Raw genomic sequence first — 20,749 nt, forward strand, 5'->3', positions numbered from 1 at the left:
GTTGCACAACAGTAATATAGACCGTAATGGAGTGTCTTATGCTTGCTTATGCTGTGGTCTTCTGCTAATGAAGAAAACACGGTACTGAAACTTAATCTCCAAAATTTACACAACAGTAACAAGAACAATGGTGTTTCCTAATCATTGCAGCTAATCAATACCATATTAAGACAAAAACTACAAACACGAGAGTCTGTGGTTTTTGTTCCAGAAGACTTCTAATACATAGCTGTGTAATCATATCATACATAATCTGGATACAACAAAGAAAAGAGTGAAACTAGATTCTGGTTTGAAGGCCATAGAAAAACATTTAAACTGAGCAGTCGCCTCCCTTAGGATTGTCCCAGGACTGGAAAATGCCCAAACCGGGCCACAAAGCTGAGTTTATTTTCTTTTTAGAATGAGATTCAGATTTAGATCTCCAGGTCCTCCTGCTCCATTTCTGCATCTATAGTCCATTCCAAACCCAGCCCTGCTGGGATTAGTATCATGCTGTCACACAAGACAGCACAAGCACTCTAATAGCCATTGACTGCCTGAAATTCCTATTTGAGGAAAATTTCAAAGAACATTTATACGGCTACTCACATAACCAAGTCTAAATCTTAGTTTGATAGTGGGATTCAGTCTCATATTGATGTGACTGCGAGTACAGAAGTCTTACTGGTGAACTAAATTGTTTGAATGAAATCAGAAAGATGTAATTATTAGAGAACTGAGGTGAACAGTTGTCTATTTTTTAGGGGCCTTCTTCACAAGCGCAGAGCTGCAAAGTGTCCGGCTCTACCCATACACCAACAGTCTCCACATCTTTGTGGTTGCAGCAGAAGTAATTTATTTCCTCTTTATTGTGTACTACATGATAGTACAGGTGAGACCCAATGGAAAGCTCGGCTGACTGCATCACCTTATGTCTGGTTTTGATTTCACTTACAAAAACTTTAGGGCTGTACTTGATTTCAGTAGTGCTGCTGGTGACTTGCACCAGTGGAAGATTGAATCAGACATGGATTCTGTATTAAATAATAGGGGGACAACTTCTTATGTGGCTGGAATGCTTCTTTTGAGAAAGCTACTGAGAAATTACTGCAAGATGTAGTTTTATCGATGTGCAGTATCTGCTTTATTGCAGAGGGGATACGCCTGATCTTAGAGATGTATTCTATGATATGGAGTCATGAGCCTTAAACAGTAAAAATCCTTTTTCCACAGGGAAGACTGATTAAGACTCTGAGATGGCGATACTTCCACAGCAAGTGGAATCTCCTGGAGATGGCCATTATATTGATTAGCTGGAGTGCCTTGTCAGTGTTTGTGAAGCGGACAATCCTTGGGACCCGAGACATCAGCTACTACCAGGAACACAAAGAGGAGTAAGTACTAATGCTAGTTAGTGCATCCTGTGTCAGTGCTACTTTTGCAGAAACAAATCTATTTTTTCTTTTCCCCGACAGCAGCTTGTCTGTGCTAGATAGTGCTACCCTATATGGTTATAGTCATGAAACATGTAAGTATTTCAGGGCTTAGATGTGTATCAGCAATAGGATTTTATTCTGATATTGCTCTGATAAAATCTAGTAGATTTGAGCACCAAGTTCCCTAGCCTAGCTGCTAGTTCCCTCTCTGCATCACCCGCTCTGGAATCAACAAGCCTTTCTGCTACAGGACATCCATTCAGATAGTACATAAACCGCCTCATTCTTTGTTGTAAAAAGCCATTGGTTAGAGGATAATAATGGCTTATTTTATACAGAATGGAAAATTGTAACATCTGTTTAAAAATGGTCACACAGGAAAGAGGTCATAGAATCACAGGATAATTGAGGAAGGTAAGGACCTCTGGGGGTCTCTGCTCCAAAGTCCTGCTTTGGTGTTAGATCAGGTTGCCCTGGGCCTTGTTTGGTTGAATTTTGAGCATCTCCGAGGACAGAGGTTCCACAGCCTCCCTGGAGCCCTGCCCCAGTGCTGAATCCCTCTCACTGTGGGAGAAAAACAGAGGTCTTTTCACATCCAGCTGGAATTCCTCTTGCTGTGACTTGTAGCTCTTGTCTCTTGTCCTTTCATTGCGCACCTCCTGGAAGCACCTTACTATATCCTTTCTATAACCAGCAACTAGGCAGTTGGAGACAGCGGTTAGAGGCCTCGTTAGCTTTCTTTTCTCCAGGCTGAACAAACCCAGCTCCAACATCCTTCTCTTGTATGTCCTGTGCCCTGCCTCCCAACTGGAGTGGCCCTTCACTGTACTCAACGCCCTCCTTGCACTGGGGAGCCCAAGACTGGACTCAGGTTTTTCAGATGCAACCTCACAAGTTGTGAATGAGAGGAAAGAATAAATAACTTTAACCCAACAGCTACATTCTTGCTAATGCAGCATGCACATATCATATAGGTGTATGTCAAGTTATATTAGCATACATAATTTATAAAAGCTTGTTGTTGTCACCTCTGTTGTAAACAAAATCGTAAGTACAAACAATGTGTTACCATTTATAAAATGGTAAATAAAAGTATTGCTAAGGTTTTTTCAGCCAACTTTAAGACTTGACTCCCCTCAATCACAAATCACAGTTCTGACCTCCAATCTTTTACTTCATTCCTTATCACCTCTTTGTTGATATCCTCTTGTGAGAAGACACCTTCTCACACACCTTGTTGGAAATTAGCTAACCCTGTCACAGCCAGTGCATCCTGGTACTGCACAGCACCAGTAACCCCATCCTCTCAACTACACATGCATAGAAGAACCTGTCTTCCTTTCTAAGGATCAGGATTTGATAGTATGTTTATATTAGCTGCCTTTAAACTGTGACTTGCTAAAAATGAGCAGCATTTGGGCTACAGCCTAGACACTCTCTCAGCTCTAGCTAATGCTGATTAAAAAAAAATCTGCCATGTACAGCTGGGCTTTTTGTGTGCACACAGCAGGAAGTACAGATGGGAACATTCAAGCAAGAACTCCAGTTAGCTCTCCATTGAAAACAAGGACAGAGTGACTGGCCTTCCCAGCATACTCATTTATGCACTTCAAAGGCTTCTGTGTGCACGGTCTATTACATCTTTTCTTTTTTTCTAACAGCTGTGTAAGCTTTAACGAAACAGCAAGAGCTGATGCAGTTCTTGGCTACCTGATTGCGTTCCTAGTGCTTCTCTCCACAGTGAAACTGTGGCATCTCCTGAGGCTCAACCCTAAACTAAACATGATCACTTCAACTCTAAGGAGGGCATGGGGCGATATCTCTGGATTCATCACTGTTATTGCAATCATGTTCCTCGCCTATTCCATTGCTGTGAGTACCACTGTGGTTTCTGGTGCCTGCAGTCTGCCTCCAGGCACTGTCAGGTTAAATGAATTACTTCTGAATGCTGAAAGCAACATAGCTTTGAAATGTAAAACTGAATAAAGCTGCCTATCTAAATCTTAGCTTAGCACCTTGGAGCCCAATTCTTCAGTATAAGTGAAATAGAAGTTAAAATATCCACTTGTCTGTTCCTTGCAAACTGAAATTTAGTACAAAAATCAAACTCTGAGATGAAAAAATGGATTCTCTGGGTGTAATAAGTGTGACAAAGAACAAAGCACAGGAAAAATAATTTTCTGGATAAAGCACAAACTGGAGAGAGTGCAGCAAGTGCCGCTTTCTGTTTGGCTAGTTTTAAGTGGTAATAACTATTTTTCTGCCTATTATAGGAGCAGTTATTATGCAAATAAAGTTATATTTTCATTCTAGTGAGATGAAAGAATTGTTGGACTGCAACTATCTATGTATATTTACTGTTTTAGCTGAAACATTTCGTGTAAATCTTTTGGCAGAGTGATGTGGGCAATTCAGCACATCTCAACTGCAAAATCACTGGAAACCATCTGAGCCAAATCCAAACTGTCCTGTAAAGGGCAGTCCTGTGACAAACGGGACCTGCTGCAGTCTCTCACTGCCTGACCTCACATTCCTCATCTCTCCCTCCAGCACTGACATTCTAGCAACTGAGTAGCTTTAGGCGCTGGTGTGGCCACAAACTTAACAGCTAAAGTAAGTGATGAGATCACGACCCAGCCCGCTGTCACATCATGCAAGGGATGGAGCGGTGAAAGAAAGAGACAGAGGGATGGAGAAAAAGGTGAGACTGCAGCAGTCCCCATTTAAACCAGACACAGTAGGCCCACAAGATATAAATGAAGAAAATAGCACCTTGGTTACTGAGGGCGAACAAGGAGGTTGCCTATCCGGAAGGTTCTGTGCACTGAAAGGCAAGCGTTTGTGACTGATTAATTTCGTCAATTATGCAGGGATAAATCTGCCCCTTGGAGGTGGGGTAAATTACTTTCATGATTTTGTCATGTATTTGTAGATTTTTTTACATATCTGGTGGCAAGCTGAGCAGATATAACACATTTTCCTATCCATGATAAGAGGTCTTACAGCTAAACACATTCAGAAAGTGTGAATCCAGTTTTTAGCTCTAGGTTAGTCGTCTTCTATGACCTTGTCTGGTGTTTCCCCAACAAACACCCAAACAAAACCAAAACCACCCAAAACACAAAAAAAGCTTCATGGCTCTGATGACAGGCTAGGAGGGCTTTCTCTTAACAGAGCAGTCATTAGCTGATTTTGCAGCAAGTATGCTGATGATGACACAAGATATCCCTTCTTTTCTCTGCAGACAAACTTGGTATTTGGCTGGAAGCTCTACTCTTACAAAACTCTCTTTGATTCAGCAGAGACCATGGTCAGTCTTCAGCTGGGAATCTTCAACTATGAGGAGGTACCACCCCTGATTTTGAGAAGTTTATCACGTGTAATCAGCAGCTCAGCTATCAAATGGGCTTTGAACCAGCAAATAGAAAGACTTTCAATTAGTGCTAGACATTAATCCACAGTCTCCTAAAGCGGCCACCTCTTCTCACCAAGACAAAAAAAAAGACACCAAGCGAAATACACCTCACATCCCATTTTGACCATCAATAGGCTCATAATGAACGTTTCGCTGAGAAAAGTGCTCACATTTTAATTAGATGTGTCACTTATTGGCTACTGAAAGTTTTGAGCAATTTCCTTAGAAAGCTACAAACAGAAATGTGAGCAATGCCCTGCATTTGTTCTGAATATGCATCCACCAGCTTCTCAAGAAAGGCAAGCCCTTTCACAAGGGAACTTTATGTCACGTTTGTTTTTATTATTCTTGACTTTTTCATTAAGTTCTTTCAAATACCCTTGGTATTTTAATACTCTCTGGATTAAGCTAGTTCTCAGACATGCCTGACAGTGAAGTCCTCCCTGGTAAACGTTTTTAGACCATGGATCCAACCAGGTATAGATAGCTTTGAAGATCAGTAATCGGGCATAAAGCTTTTCAACCTCTACATCCCACTCATGAAAATATATTCCTGCATTATTGCTTACTTGAAAATGAGGGGTTTGGATTTTTACACAGCCCTTAGTTGATATGCATCCGTGACAGTCTGACTGGGCTTCTTTGTAAAGACACTAAGTAAAAGCATACAGATATTTCATCTATACTTTGAAAGCTGAGGCACGATGGAGCTTCAGCTGCTCTGTAGATAAACAGATCTCCAGGCTTGTCAACTTTCACATGAAACTTTAATACAATTACAATCAAATGCAAACACTTAAAAAACCCCAAAGATTGCCCATATTCATATACCATAGATGTGAAATATTCAATCATCTTTGTATTGTATTGTACCAACATAGGAAGGTGACTAAAGGGGAAAAAGTCTGTGTGTGTATATATATACGTATGATATATATAGCATAACTTATTAGCCACAGGGATTTGCAGAGACGAAGTCCTTATTGTATCTTAACTGCTTGTATGTATGTTGTTTTGGTTTCTGGATTGGGGTTTTTTTTTACAATCAAAATATGATGTCTTACCTTATACTACAGGTCTTGGACTACAATCCAATTTTAGGCTCATTCTTAATTGGATCCTGCATAATTTTCATGACATTTGTGGTACTGAATCTGTTCATTTCAGTGATTCTGGTTGCTTTTAGTGAGGAGCAGAAGCACTACCAGGTATGTTCATCTAAGCTCTCCTGATGGTTTTAACATTTATTGTGCACTGCTTAGTCATTATTTAGGTATTCTACCATCGGATTAAGCCCGTATAAACTCAGTCCAACTCTTAAGAAGGCAACGTTGACTCATAAAGCGCACTTCAGACTTTCCACATTTATGCTGTCCATTCCTGTTCAGATGAGTCCTTGTTCACATTTAGTACAAGATCAGGTTTGTAGCTTTCTGTTCACATACTAAATCGAGCAAAATAGTCTTAGGCTTGTGCCCCAGCTCCATTGAAATCAGTGCCAAAACTGCTACTGACTCTAGGAGGACTTTACAGCTCCTCTTAAATATGTCACTGTGAGTGCCTGACCCATTCAATGTATTGACAGCATGGTGTGAAATCCAGCTTAGTACTGCAGGGCTGTCCAAAATTCCTCTATGGTGTAAAGCCAAGGGAGAAGAGGACAAAAGATATGGTCAATAGAAAACAAGATATGCTTAGTTTTTCTCATTTCCCTCATCTAGAAATGGTGGGTAGCTCATTGCATATACCGCTGCATATACCACTAGTAGCTGGCAAGTGAGCTCCAGGCTCCTGTAGCAAGATTTCCATGGGCTTTGGCAGAGCCAAAACTTCTTCTGTAACGTCCATGCTCACCCATGCTCATCTGGGACTTTTGTCTTGATAAAAATATTGGCATGGTGTTTTGCTTTGGCAGCTACTTGTGCTCTGCTTAGAGTGAAAATTTCACCTCAAGCAGAGATTTTCTCTCGCAACATTCTCTGGCTTCAGCAGAGACCGTATCCACTTCTGGTCTGCAAGTCTGAGTAACTTACTTCTCGTTGTTATTTTAGGCTTCAGAAGAAGAGGAGATTGTTGATCTAATGCTAATGAAACTTTTCAGTTTCTTCGGGATTAAATGCAAGAAGGAAGAGAAGCCAGTCACTAATGATCAACTGAAATAACCTGTCAACGATTAAATGATAACCACGACGAAAAGTCACTTTGTGGGTGGAAGATTTACTTTTTAACTATCAGCTGCAGCGGCTAGACTTAGGTTATTGCGGCTTCTGACTGAAATGCTGTGGCGTTCAACCAAGAACGCTGTTGCCGACTGATGTTACTGTGGTGTATTAGCGAAGGAGTAATGCTAAGCATAACATAGTTTCACGTGTACTTCCTGTAGACTTTGCACCTGTATTTAATAAACGCTGAGCGTTTGTTGCACCGCTTGGCTGAAACCGCTCTCTTCCCGCCAAGCCAGCGCCATGGGGAAAATGGCGACCCCCTCGGGCGGCCCTCCCGCCCCCGGCCCCGCCAGCCGGCCCCCGCCCCGGCCGCGGCCTCGGCGGCACCAAGCACCTGTGCCCCGCGGCTGCCTGGCGGCTCTGCAGGCCCCGCGAACCCCCGCCGGGAGCCCCGCCGCCTGTCAGGGTACCTGGCGGCGGCCGCCCCCTCCCGCGCCTGGTAACGGCCGCCGCTGAGGCCGCCCCCGCGAGGCGGGAGCTCCGCGCGGCGCCGCCCCCCGCCCGCCCCGGCAAAGATGGCGTGGCGAGCGGTGCGGCGGGTCGGGCCCGTACTGGTGCCGCGCTGCCCGCGCCTCTCGCCGCCGCCACTGCGGGTGCCGGCGGCCCGGAGGCTGGCCACCAGCTCGCTGGTGCTGTCCGGTGAGTGGCGGCCGGGGGGGCGGCGGGAGAGCGGCCCGGTTCTGCGAGGAGCCCTCGCTCCCTCTGTCAGGGCTCCCGGGAGGGGACGAGGGTGGGCTGCTGCAGCAGCCGGGAGCGCTGGGGGGACCCCCTGCCGCGCCGCGATGTCCCGGGACTCGCACCCCCGCCGCCGGCCCCCGCTCCGCAGAAGCGCCTCGCAGCGAGGCGGGCCCGAACGCCGTGGCTGTCCGGGCGGAGTGGGGTGCTGCACCCCGGCGCCGCGCTGGCCTCGGGCGGGCCGTCTTCCCTCGCTGGCGCAGGGGCGGCCCTGGGGGAGCCGGGGAGAAGCAGCGCAAGATGGCTGAAGCCTTGCAAGGGCTTACGGCTGCGGGGGGCAATTCGTCCCGGCTTGCTTCTGGCAGCGCGGGTTCCACCTGCCCCTATCCCGGTGCTGACATTCTCCCAGCTCCTCCCCCCACGAGGAGCTGGGTCATCGCCGTTACTTGGCGGAAAACCTTTAACCTCCTCTCTCCCCATGCTGCAGCTTTTCAGCGAAGTGGCCCTGTCCCGTTCTGGCCCCAGCCGCAGGCTTCACTGAGTGGGCCGAGAGCGGAGAAAACAAACTTGACAGAAAAAAAAAGTGGATAGCTTTTCCTGGGACCGTCGTGCTGAAACAGCTCGTTGGCAGCCCCGGGGAGCATCAGCAGCGGGGACAGGTGGAGGCAGGCCGGCAGCAGCCCCAGCAGTTAGGCTGGCGTGGGCTGCCAGCAAAGCCGAGCTGGACCTTCAGGGCCCGTTTGGTGCTAAAGGAGCCTGGCTTGGTCTGAGCAGCGCGTGTGCAGTGTAGCTGCAGGAGTGTTAGGGCAGGAGGTGCTTGGTGTGATTTAGCACTTCTGTAGGTAATTCTGAAAGTGTCTGCTGCTGCTGCAGGTCTCCTTGAGTGAAAGTTAGCCACAGAAGTCTGAAAAACAGAATCTGTGATACTTTAGAGGACAGGAATGTTGGAAAGATAGAAGAGGAGGAGAGTATGCTATAAAAGTAATGACTGCCAATAAGAAGAGATCATAAATTTCCTTCCAGATAGTCTTTTAACCTATCGTTTTAACTGTCTTCTGCTACAAGTGAACAAAATAACATTTATTAGTTATTTGCAAACTGAGTCAAAAGCTAAGCTTTTTTCACTATTCTAATTGTTAATATGCGTGTTGTTTGTTTTTTTTTTTTTTATAGATACAACTTGAAGCAATAACCTAAATTATGCTTTTGGTTTAGGCAGAGAAGAAAAATTTTGCATGCCTCTGTGGAGGTGTGAGTTTTCCTTTACTCTTGAAGCATATATATATGAAATACTCAATAGAGGCAGGCTAGACTAAGTGAAGGTCTGAATTTAGAATGTGCTAGTTAAGCGAAACCAAAGTCATGTTGAAATGAATGAAGCTAGAGTATTTAGCTGCTCTTCTGAAAAAGAATGCTCACAGAAGAGATCTGGTGTGCTTTGACATCTCGTGTTCATTGAATTTGTGTTACTTAATGGGCTGATCACATACGCTCAAAGTTCAAATTTTGAGATTATTTATTAACTCTTTTTAATTTGACCTTTACTTTATTTGCAGTGGGGTTTGTTACATGGTTAGCAGTTCTCATTTTTCACTTTTTTGTCCTATGAGACGCTTAGGTGCTCTTCTAACTATTGAGAGCATTTTACTGCTCTGTTCCAAACTGATCATGGAAGTCTTCTGTTTTTCTTTTTTTTAACCTTGCTTTATAAATAAAACTTATATTATGATCCTACATAGAAAGATATTGGTTGGCTTCTTTGATGTGCAATGTCACAAATGTTCAGCTTGGGCTTGAGATTCTGTGTCATTCTCCGTTCTTACGGTTCATTACTCATTTCCAGTGAAATTCCTATGGATTTAATGTCTAAAATGATTTAAGACTAATTATTTATTCTGTTCATTAGAACGTGTCCTGAGAGATTTTTATAGGCATAAACAATGTAAGCTGAAATTGTCTGTGTTTTCTGAGTGATAATTCATGGAGAAATACTTTAAATTTGTGTTTTGGCAAAAAAAATTGTGTACTGTACTTGCAGAAACATGCATTGCTCTACTATATAGAGGCCTATAAAACTTAGGCCATCTTGAACGACAAACCATTTCATCTGCTTCTCTTACATGTGTTCAGATGTAAATATGAGGATCACTACAACTGAAACAGCTGAAAATTTCACTGACCTACAGTGGAAAGACCTTAGCAGGTCTAGTGTGAGAACTTCTGTTTTCCTTCATCTAAAAGTTTAGAAAATATACAAGGGTGTGCAGAAGTGTAGTTTCTCCAGTGGGTGTAAGGATCCAGCTTAAAGGAAGAGCCTGAGCTAACTCTGAACTCAAAAGGAAGGTCCAGCTGTACTATGCTGGCACTAATCACCCAGGGAGCTCTAAGAAGTTATGTTCTCCAGCATCTGGAACATCCCGTGCCTGATTGAATAGGTGCTACAAGTGAAAATGAAAAATAAATTATTGTTTTAAGAAAAGAGGGCGTAGGGAAGGTGAGGGAAAGCAAGTATCTGTGGGGAAACAATGGAAATGAGAGAACAGACAAAGCAGGCTGATAATGCTCAGAGTAAGAAAAGTTCCAGGTAAAATGGTAGTAAGAAAAATGTTGCCTGTTTCAATTACTGCTTTTGAAATTTTCTATATGACTTTATAAAAAGAATTACTTCTGATAAAAGTTAGCACAAGCTGCCCTGAATATTGCAGATCTAAAATATGTGTAGAACTGTAAGACTGCTGTGAAAAGACTTAACGGGGTCTTAAGTAAGCTTATTTTAAAACTACACGTAGTAACTGTAATAGTAGTGTTCTTCTCACAGTAACGGTATTAACAGAGAGCAAATTCCCTTAAGTAACTGTTGCCTGTATGAGTCGCCTTATTAATTTGCCCCAATTTTACACAGAGCTATGACAACACTAAACAGGGAGAAATAGATTCTATAGGAAACGTCATGGGGAGGGAGGGGGATCAGCCACCCTTGTTAGCTAGGTTGCAACGTTTTTACTTCAGCTGATGGCTCTGTTTAAGTATTTTGAATGAGATGCTTTAACACTGACACTGTTCCTAGTGAGTCGTCAACGCTGGCCTTCCCAGGAATAATAAAGTGGTTTTTCGAAACAAACATCACATATGCTTGAAAAGCCACTAAGCTATAATAGAAATGCATAACTATGAGTAAAGTACACGTGCGTTAGATTTATACTTTTGTTTGATGTAGAACTACTCCTTTTGTTCCTGTACTTACCAGTCTCTAGATGACTGCACAGGAACTAGCGCAGGAACTCTTAACAGAACCTCTGGTGAGCTCCTACTGTGTCACTGAGCATGCCAGGAGCAGAACAAAATGCTTCTGTAAATTGCATTTGCCATTTAAAATATTTTCCAAGAAAAAGGAACAAAGCTAACTTCAGTAAAGAAATGCCATAGTTTAAGCCTGCAAACGTGTTATTGTATTTAAGTGAGCAACATGTCGCTTATTTCTGAAATACCAAGTTTGTTTCATTTTAGCCCGCAAATTCACAGACAAGCATGAATGGATATCAGTTGAAAATGGCATTGGAACAGTAGGAATCAGCAATTTTGCACAGGTATTGATCCCTCCCCCCTTACCAAAGTCTGCAATATTTATCTAGGCATATGTGCCGTTGTCCTTGCTCTTTGGACAGTTACTCGGTTTTATTGTTCTAATTGCATACGCTATACACTGAGCGCGATTTCTGGACTTGGATCTATAGCATTCTTTGAAGTGAGTGATGCTTTAGCATATTGATAAATTCTTAATCACTTCAGATTGAGCCTATAGAGAGCTGAACTTGAGAAACTTCATGGTTCAACAGAATTTAAAGCTTCCTTTGTTATTTCAGCTCTTACAGGCCTGAGGAGTTTGTGGCTACGTGAAGAAGGTATCATGCACTTTTTAGGTCAAATTTCCCTTGACCATGAATACAGTCCAATCCCTCCGGCTAAAGAACAATTGTGAATAGAAGTACAATGGGGCATGTATTTCTAGCTCTAGGATAGGAATTTCTTTGGAATTTTTGTTTTGTTCTCGTGCAAGTACTTGAAATGGAATAGTCACAGGCAAATTCAGGATAGAGATTCACTGCATGGGAAACTTAAGAAAACCTAATGAGAGAAGCTATCAATGAAGTGGAATTAATGTTTTTTGGGACAAGCACCATTTCCCATAATCTCAGTTTTCTGTAAACAACACTAATACTCTAAGATCCCTAGTCTTCTGTGAGGTAGGGTACATTCCCCAGAAGCCTATTCTGGTTGAGACCATTCTTATGGTGATAAGGCTCCTTACTAAGTCAGTAAGGACAAACTGTATGCTAATGGCTCCCCGGTTGTTGGTGGCTCTGCGGAGGAATCATTTCGTTTTCTTTCAAATAGAACTGGAAGTAAATACTCTGCGCTTTGTAACAAAAAGGTAATTCCCTCAAACCACTGGGAACTTTGTCCCTTAAAACTATTACTCTAGCTGGTGTAAGAAGATCAGTAGGTTCTGCCTGAAGAAATCTGTATATGAATCTTGTAACTCAGCCTGAGGGTTATTACCACCGTAATAGATAAACAGTAATTTGGCATTTGGGGCATGATAACAAAGCACCGTTTTTCCAAGTTAAATGTTTAAAAATGTGAAAAATATGCAGTCCTTAAGGAATGAGAACTAAATTTAGAGACAGATTACTTATATATAGTGATTCCAGACTTACTGTATTGTGTATAGTTTCTTTAATGTATGCTTTGATGCTTTTGTTTTTCTTTTAAGGAAGCATTAGGGGATGTTGTTTACTGTAGTCTTCCAGAAGTTGGGACAAAATTGAGTAAACATGGTAAGTTTCAGCTCTAATTTCTAATTAAGTAATTACTCATCCTTCTCTCCTTTTGCAAAGATGAATTTTATGAAGTAATTTTTGTGTTCATTAATTACATTATAAATCTTCTGGGTGCAGAATAAATTCAGGTATTTCTATAAGAGACAGCTTTAACTTCAAATTTGCACTGTCAGACCATGCATGGTAGCAGAAAATACCAGCTTATTAAACTGTTAAGACATTTAAAAATCAAACATTTGAAATATATTTTTGCAATTTTATCTATACTCTGTTTTTAAGATATTTATGCTTTGATTTGAACTTGCTAGTGTTTAGGCTGGCTTATTTGTAATTCTGCAGTTAGGTGTTTCACGAGTTGCACGGAGTGAAACATCTAATTGATATCAAGCTCTGTGAATATAGAGACTCAGTAATTTGGGGGTATCAGCTGTAATCATAGGGTTTTCCTCATTAGCAATGTACAAATCATTACAATCTTACTCATTCAGTTCTGTAATTTTCCATGTTACAGAAGAGTGAGCATTAACAGGTAGAAAGGAAGAGCCTGTTCCCGCATTTACACGGAGGGCTGTCTTGGTAGTGTATGGGGAAAAGATTGTCATTAGCTTTGGCCATTGCAGAACAAGAATGTAGATTTACGGAGGTGAAGTAGCAGGCCTATTGCATCACATTGAATGGTGAATGTTAGACAAAAGGTCTTTCTGTTTGGGGTTTTAATTAACCAACTTGTAGTTTTGTTGTATCTGAAGGAATTTCATTTCCGTTTAGTCCTTCTCTTTTTTACCCATTCTGGCCTTAGTCTAATTCCAGGCTTTCCCAGAACATGTTGTTCTCTGGTTCCTTGTGCTGATGCCTATCTACTCTTCTGACAGCTCCGTGTTCCTCCAGCCTCTGTCTTATTTGCTTGTGGCTTAGAGTTACTCTGGACTAACATTGCTCCAGGCACTGTTTCCATAACTGCCTGTGAAACAGAAAGAAGGGAAGAGCGGCTGGGTGATTCCAGTGTGGTGCTTCTGAATACTAATGCGTGTTTTCCAGTGAGTGCAAATGTAACACTTGCTAGTGTTTCTGAAGAAAAACTGGGATTCCTGAAATTGTGGATGTGTCCATTTTGTAAGCAAATTATGTATAAAAAGGTTTAAATTGTAGGTAGAAGGCATATTTAGGTCTCTTGCCGCAAGAGCTGGCTGTGGTTCCCTCTAGCCCTTTATCACAACATATGCTGTAAGGCTTTAGCCAAAGGATTAGCCAAATGTAAGAAATTTCTGTCCCTTCTGTAGTAGCCAGCTAGCTAGTGTTATGCAAGCTCCCCAGAATAATTCAGGAGCATAAACATCAAATTTAATACTGCTAATCATTGTCATAAAGTCAGTGACTTCAATCTCCTTGACAGTTTTCCTTGCTCAGGATCAAGATACTCCTTCACTGGCTAGGTCATCACCAGAATGTCTGACTAAAAAAACCGAAGCACTTTGTGTTTTCCTCTGAAAAGCGTTCAATTGTATTCTGTGTTTCAGATGAGTTTGGAGCTTTGGAAAGTGTGAAAGCTGCTAGTGAACTGTATTCTCCTCTCTCGGGAGAAGTGACTGAGATTAATGCTGCCCTTGCAGATAATCCAGGGCTCGTCAATAAATCATGTTATCAAGATGGTAAGATGTCATTTTTATCTTTAGTAATGAACACCAGCTGGATCCTTGCTGTCATGCATGGCTCTGCAATTCCTAGTTCTTCCAGTTCAGTGCTGTGGAGGCTTAAATGGAATATATTGAATATAGTTCAAGCCCAGTAAAATTTAACATGAAAGTCTTATTGTAGTCTTGTCTTTGCTGACAGCTGCTTTACAATGTGGTGTTCTCAGACACAGACTGTGGTTGAATTTAAATGTTTTCCTTGATCGCATTTCTCTTCTCTGATCTTGTAACAGCTCATGATGCCGAGAGGTCAGGCTGTTTTTCTAGAGAGCGTCTCCTTAATGCTACTGTCAGAGACGGTACTAAATTAGGTAGCTGGTCTGACTCAAAAGGCCATTTCTTATGACAGGTTCTTTCTTCAGTTTTTAAAGTACTGAAGCATTGTTTTGCCTGCACAAGCAGTGCTGTTGATTCTACCAGCGTTACAGGGCTGGTATGCCTACTGGGAGTACTCTCCTAAGGCAGTACCATGGATGAGTCTGTCTAGTAGGATATTAGCAACCGTTTTTCTTTTTAATTTCCTAAATACAGGTTGGCTGATCAAGATGACTGTGGAAAACCCTGCTGAACTTGATGAACTGATGAATGAAGAAGCCTATGAGAAATACATAAAATCCATTGAGGACTGAGCTGGAATAATGAAATAAATCTATATAAAATATTTCAATGTAGTTTGTCATCAATCAGCAAAGTAAAGAATATCCAGTTTTGGCAACCTGAAAAATACCTCTTATGATCACATATATATGGGTCATAAATAATTGCTGTGATAAAAATGTTTAACACCTGCATATGTGCAAGGGTTTTTTCTTCTAGATTATCTGATTTATGTAACTTCAGGATGTTATCTATGATATTTTTGAATTATCCAATATTTATGGATAGTGGATATTAACGAATCCAATAATTATGATAATTTATTTGCCAAAATATATACTTTCCAAGATTCATTTGACAATCAAATTTAGTAACAATTGCCTTAAGATAGTTCTGTTGTAGGCACAGGACTGTGTTTGTAACCTGGACTACAGTTTTCCCTCTTCTATTGCTCCCAAGATACTGGAAAGCAGTGCCACCCTACGTTCCTAATATTTTTTGTAATTCTTGTTGCAAAGATAATACTGAGAAAGGAGAAGCCATATCGACTACCCCTTCGCATGATTTTTACTTTATTACAGAATTTATTAATCCTTTGTTTTCCTTCTTCATTGTACCATGTAATCAAATTAGTTCTGCCTTTGAGGCAGAAGAGTAGGGTCCTTGTCTTCTCATTTATATGCTTTTTTTAGTACGCAAAACTCATGCAATGATAGTTTATCAAGGTTCTCAAGTGGATTGGTTAGGCTGTGTTTTCTGTTGGGTAACCACTACCCATGTCACAAGTAATTAAGGAATTCTACATCTTGTGTTTAGCAGCTGTGGTTTCAGAAGAGTAGATACTTCAGAAAACTCTGATCAGTAATAGTTTGACATAAAATGTATCCGTGTATGCCTGTCTTTAAGATCAAGTAGGGGCACTGCTGTAATGATGTCACAGGAATGAGACTAAACTTCTTGCTTTGCAAACCAGTAAGCTAAAGCAGCTGAATTCCATTAGACTTAATATTTCCTGAATCCACAAAAGTGCACTCAAAGTTGATGCGACATCCAAGGGTAAGGTTGAGTTGTATGGACCTGTACTTTAGGAAGACGGTAGTACAGCAGAGTCTTGGTCTAAAACTTTTGTCCTACAATTTTAAAATGGTGATTAGAAGCTAAGCACAAAACAGGAGTGCAAACCAAGTATCTGTAGGTTGATCCAAGAGGAAATGGGAATCTTTAATCCATATAAGATGACAAAGGCAAAATTCATATTCCTTTGGAAGTTACTTTCAAAAGCACAGCCCTTCTAAAGGGCAGAAATGCACTGCAGCTTATACAGAAACCTTTTTAGTATATAAAAATGTAGGGCTTTCTTTTAAGATCTAAAGGGATGTCAAAGTAATTGGTGGGTGTTTTAAAATCCTGGGAGCCAATTTGTCCTACACAAGTCACAGATAAAAGCACTGCCAAGAGAGACTCCACTGTGTATTTAAGATAAAACTATCTTCTCCATAGGAGATAAACTGCAAAGTGGCCAAGAGGAAAGAGCGGGTTTGACTGTTCCACAGGGGTCCGAACTTGGCAGTGGCTGATAAACAAAAGGCTCTGGTAAACGTAGTATAAGTGCTTTAAAAACTGTCAGTGCTTATCCATGCTGCACAGTATCATGCAGAATTTATTGTGACAATGTTCAGGGCCCAGAGAGATGGGAGCTTGATCGTGGTCTACAGACTCCTGGTGTCACTTTGGGTCTTTGACCTCCCTGTGCACTTTCCAAAGGGAAAGTTCTGTTTCAAATTAGAGTGGAGGCAAATGGGGACAGGAATGTAGAAAAATGTCTCAGTTTGATACTGTTTCTTCTACTTTTTTTTTTTCCTTCCAACTTTACTAGAGACTAATAGGTCCTTCATTCATTGCTATGATTATATGACTCTTGTGGATCCTCCTTTAAAGATTAGTCCTCAGCATTATAGTTAATATTTATAAAATTTTTCCCTTTAAAACATTGATGATATTTTCTTTTGATCTATGAAATAGTAATTTCTGTAACCCCCTAGGGGGATTACAGAAGGGGGTAGATAAATGAAAACATTCTTGAGAAACCACCTGGAACAGAATTTAACCTTCCTTTCATGGTGTGCAGTTGGAGAGTGAATGTTATTTTGCTTAAAGAGTTTCTATCTCTTTAGAGTCTCTATCCCTAGTTCTTTTAGGGTTTTATATGACCTTAAAGTAATTTATTGAATTTTCTAATTCCTCTTAAAATGGGAACGATACTTACTTAGGTGCTTTTCTTGTGTGGTTTATGCTGAGATCTCTGGTATTCTGCAGTTATTTAGGCTAAAGGATGGCTATTGGAGCAAATATTTTTATATCTTTCTACAATCCACTCAACTACCTGAATTATGCTGCCCAAAGAATGTGTTCTTCCTTGTGTGATGTGTGGTGCCCAAGCAGAGCTCCTAGCTTTCAGATAATCCCATCACTTGACTACATTCCTGAAGCAGCAGGAAGCCTCAGACAGACCACCACGCGTGGGTTGGAACCAGGCTCTGCAAGAGCACGAATGCAAAACTTGCCAACAGGAATCCATAATGAATGCCTTTCATCAAAATAAAAGCTGCAATGAATGTGTATTAGCTTTGGTCCATGACACAATTTGGAATGCTTTTATATAAATCATAGGGGAAAACATCAAATTTGTTCACCGGTGTGTGCTCCTATAGAAAATGAATAAAGGAAATTATTTTTTACAAAATAACCACTTTATGTGTGACCTCTTAAGTCTTGATCTTGAGCTTAAGAACTTGCCACTCAGGATTACTGGATACTAAACATTGTAGACACAGTAGAGAGATTGGTTTCTGGCAATTCTGATTTCCATACTTCTGCAACCACTGATTATGTCTGTCTCACAGGGGTTAACTGTATGTTTCTTCATACTGACAGATTGGGAATTTACGATCTTCCTGTAGTTATGGGTCCCATCACAGAGTTTTAATAAGCAAACTGACACATGAAGGACACAACATCTATCTTCACGTCAGCCTGATCATGTGAATAAACAGACCTTACCAATAAATCAATCCAGAATGATCCTCAGCTGAGCGCGTGAGGCTTTGCTGTCGTGATGCTGGGAGACGTCACACAGCAAGGGGCAAAGGAAATCGCACCACCCGTGCTGCCTACTTTGGGGAAGAGAAAGAAAAGCGAAGAGTAGTGCATATTTCACTAATAACACGAGTTCACCAAGTGGGTGGAATTCTCCAGGCTGTCAAACGGTGATGCGCCGATTTAAATAACCGCAAGTTAAAAAAAGAAAGCGTTGCCTAATTTCACCACACGGTGGCACTCACGGCGTTAAGGACGGCGGCGGCGGGCGCGGGAGGGAAGCGCGGCCACGCTGCTCTCCTGGGTCAGCTGCGCCGTCGCTAAAGGCAGTGACATCTCAGCTTCAGCCTCATTTCATTTCCTAGGTCACCTTCAAGCTCAGAAAAAATATTAAGCACATCTTGCTTCACTGAAAGTGTTTTAAAAAGCCACTCCTCACAGCACGATATGTGACAGAGGAATTATTAACTTAAACCTCATTTTATCGTACCCATGATTTTTTCTTTCCTCTCCCACAGTCGTCTTCTCCCCCTTCTTGCAGCACGCCTGAAACCGGGCCTGGTGGGGAAGGGCTGTGCATGGACAGTCTTCGACTCTACCAAGTTCCAAACGCGATGCCAGCCATTAGGTCAAGAGGAGCCCTTCAATAAGAGCAGAGATGGACCGGGAGCCTCGGGAAAAACGTTCTTCTACCAAAGGCACAGGTGAACCTGCTTTTAGATTAGTGAAACTGCATTGCTCTTAGAGACGCTGCAAAGGTCACCTACATAGAACGGTGCCATCTCCACAGCCAGCCCTGTAACGTGGTGAATCATGACAGGACTGATGGAAAACCAAACATCCTTCGGCAAGCCATTTCCAGGCAACACGATCTCATGGATGTAAGATGATACTAAAAGACCCTCGAGCAGTGTCCATCAGTGTAAATTACCAGCAAGCTATGCTGCAGATGGCACAAATTTCGAAAGCAGCTTAGAAGTGTCCTCAATGTAATTTTTTTCCACTTTCCCCACACTGCTTGAGACACAGTCTTAGAGGAGCAGCCCTTGGCAGGAGAACTTAGGCTGTGGTATCTGGATTGGTTAGACTTTGCCTCACAACATCGATATCCCTCTCTTTCCGACAAAGCATAACTCAAGTCACTTCAGATATGATCTATTTTAGTGCAGTACAAGTGTCCCACACCCTCTGCTATTAGGCTGTTTCATTTGTCATTTGTTTATAGTGCTTAATTATTTATGTTATTGAACGTATTTTGCTTAGAGATGTATTTTAATGGAGGCACAGCACTTGTACCTTTCTCTAGCCGTGAAAATCCATCCACAAGATAGGAGGATGAGCCTGCACTTCTTAGGACTCAAGAGTACTTCTGTTTTTCAGCCATCACCCCTCTCCCCTCTTCGCTGCTAGGGTCTGGATCAAGAGAACATGAAAGAGAATTAAGTATTCTTGGGAACCCCTGTCCGTTCTGACAACCCCTCACTTGTGCCACAAACAGTAAGGCAAAGCCAGTGATAAAACTGGTGGAATATCCTCATTGCAGGGCTCTTTTTTTCTGCAGTGTATCATTCTCACCTACAACTGAAACATTTTTGCAGTTTTCTGTTAGACTAAGGGGCATTTCTTAAATCAGGTTGGCCTGGTAAATGTGTTAGACAACAAAGAAGAAAATTCATCTGTTCAAAACCTTGATAGGAACTTTTTTGTCTACTTCCCATATCTTCCATAGGTTTAAGGAGTAACTGAAGGACAACATGGTCCTTTAACGCATGCCCCTGCTTCTGAGAGATCTACAGTAGTATTTCTAATAGGGAATCTAATACAGTCTTGCAAAAGGCCGCTTTTTAGAGGTAGTAACCCTGATTTCTCCTTTCTACCTGCCCCTGTACACAGAGAGAGCTGCAAGAAGAGACAGTCACCCTGAAGTCAAAACAGGGTTGGGAAGCGTGGCTCTAGATCATGACAACAGTGTGAGCTTTTGGGATGAGGTTGCGTGAGAACCTGATCTGATCTCGCCGCTCCCTGCTGCTGACGGGCTCTTGCTCACTCTCCCTCCTCTTTGGCCTCTCCCTTCTCTCTGTGCCCGATCCTCCCCACCCTTGCCACACATGCCCGTGAGAGGCTCCCCCATTTGTGGCGGCCATGGCATTCGGTGCATCCCCTCGGCTCAACTCATCATGCAGACCAAAAATTGTTGGTAGATTCAAAGAAACACCCAGAGGGGGACATTAAGAAATAGGGATAGTTACTATAATTAGTAGTTGTACTATTATATGAATACTTCATACGTTTTAACACTTGTTATTAATAAGACTATCTACTGTATGTAATTCTGATTAATAGGCAGATGAATTACTGTAGTCATATTTTGTCCCAAGTAAGAGTGGAAAAAATGAAAAATTAATCCAAGACTAAAGAACAATGTCAAACTACTCCTTTTTTCTCATTTTAGAGCACAACTTCATCATAATCTTCACCCAGAACTGTAATCTCATTACTTCAGGATCACTCAAGCATAACAGCAGTTTTAAATTCAAAGCATAGGCTTACCAAAAAGGGAAATTACATTCTATTATTCTAATTATTACAGTCTAATATTCATATAATGGCACCTTAAGAAAACAGTTCTAGATTCTGTAATTTATGTGAGCAAAGAGGTTTTTTTTACTTGAACAAAAAGATTAGATAGACGTTAAATCAGAAAGCATTCCCTCTGGAGAAAAAACCTGAAATCTGGGGCTACATTTTAATTACTTTGCCCTTCCAAAGAAACACATGAAAATATTATTAA

At 41.7% G+C, this 20,749-nt stretch overlaps 2 protein-coding genes across 2 annotated transcripts in view; both read left to right on the plus strand.

Annotated features, from left to right (window-relative positions):
• The window catches only part of PKD1L3 (polycystin 1 like 3, transient receptor potential channel interacting), a 42,616-nt gene extending 35,360 nt beyond the window's left edge, over nt 1-7,256 (plus strand). The window contains exons 38-43 of the mRNA XM_075101303.1: nt 747-874; nt 1,216-1,376; nt 3,080-3,290; nt 4,663-4,764; nt 5,910-6,041; nt 6,885-7,256. Coding sequence (XP_074957404.1) covers nt 747-874; nt 1,216-1,376; nt 3,080-3,290; nt 4,663-4,764; nt 5,910-6,041; nt 6,885-6,995 — 845 coding nt within the window. The 3' untranslated portion in view covers nt 6,996-7,256. The remainder of the gene's footprint in view (nt 1-746; nt 875-1,215; nt 1,377-3,079; nt 3,291-4,662; nt 4,765-5,909; nt 6,042-6,884) is intronic.
• A 279-nt stretch (nt 7,257-7,535) lies between these two features.
• Nucleotides 7,536-14,926, plus strand: GCSH (glycine cleavage system protein H). The gene is made up of 5 exons (XM_075101304.1): nt 7,536-7,697; nt 11,241-11,320; nt 12,508-12,571; nt 14,092-14,223; nt 14,797-14,926. The coding sequence occupies exons 1-5, from the start codon at nt 7,574-7,576 to the stop codon at nt 14,892-14,894; spliced, it is 498 nt and encodes a 165-aa protein (XP_074957405.1). The 5' UTR covers nt 7,536-7,573; the 3' UTR covers nt 14,895-14,926.
• Nucleotides 14,927-20,749: the final 5,823 nt, after the last annotated feature.

The sequence above is a fragment of the Phalacrocorax aristotelis genome, chromosome 8 (assembly GCF_949628215.1).
Source record: "Phalacrocorax aristotelis chromosome 8, bGulAri2.1, whole genome shotgun sequence".
In the NCBI taxonomy this organism is placed as follows: Eukaryota; Metazoa; Chordata; class Aves; order Suliformes; family Phalacrocoracidae; genus Phalacrocorax; species Phalacrocorax aristotelis.

Excerpts from the sequence above, each read along its gene's own strand:
- GCSH (XM_075101304.1), top strand. The coding sequence starts at position 7,574 with ATGGCGTGGCGAGCGGTGCGGCGGGTCGGGCCCGTACTGGTGCCGCGC. Across the intron at positions 7,698-11,240 it reads CAGCTCGCTGGTGCTGTCCG|CCCGCAAATTCACAGACAAG; the intron begins GTGAGTGGCGGC and ends GTTTCATTTTAG. Across the intron at positions 12,572-14,091 it reads GACAAAATTGAGTAAACATG|ATGAGTTTGGAGCTTTGGAA; the intron begins GTAAGTTTCAGC and ends TCTGTGTTTCAG.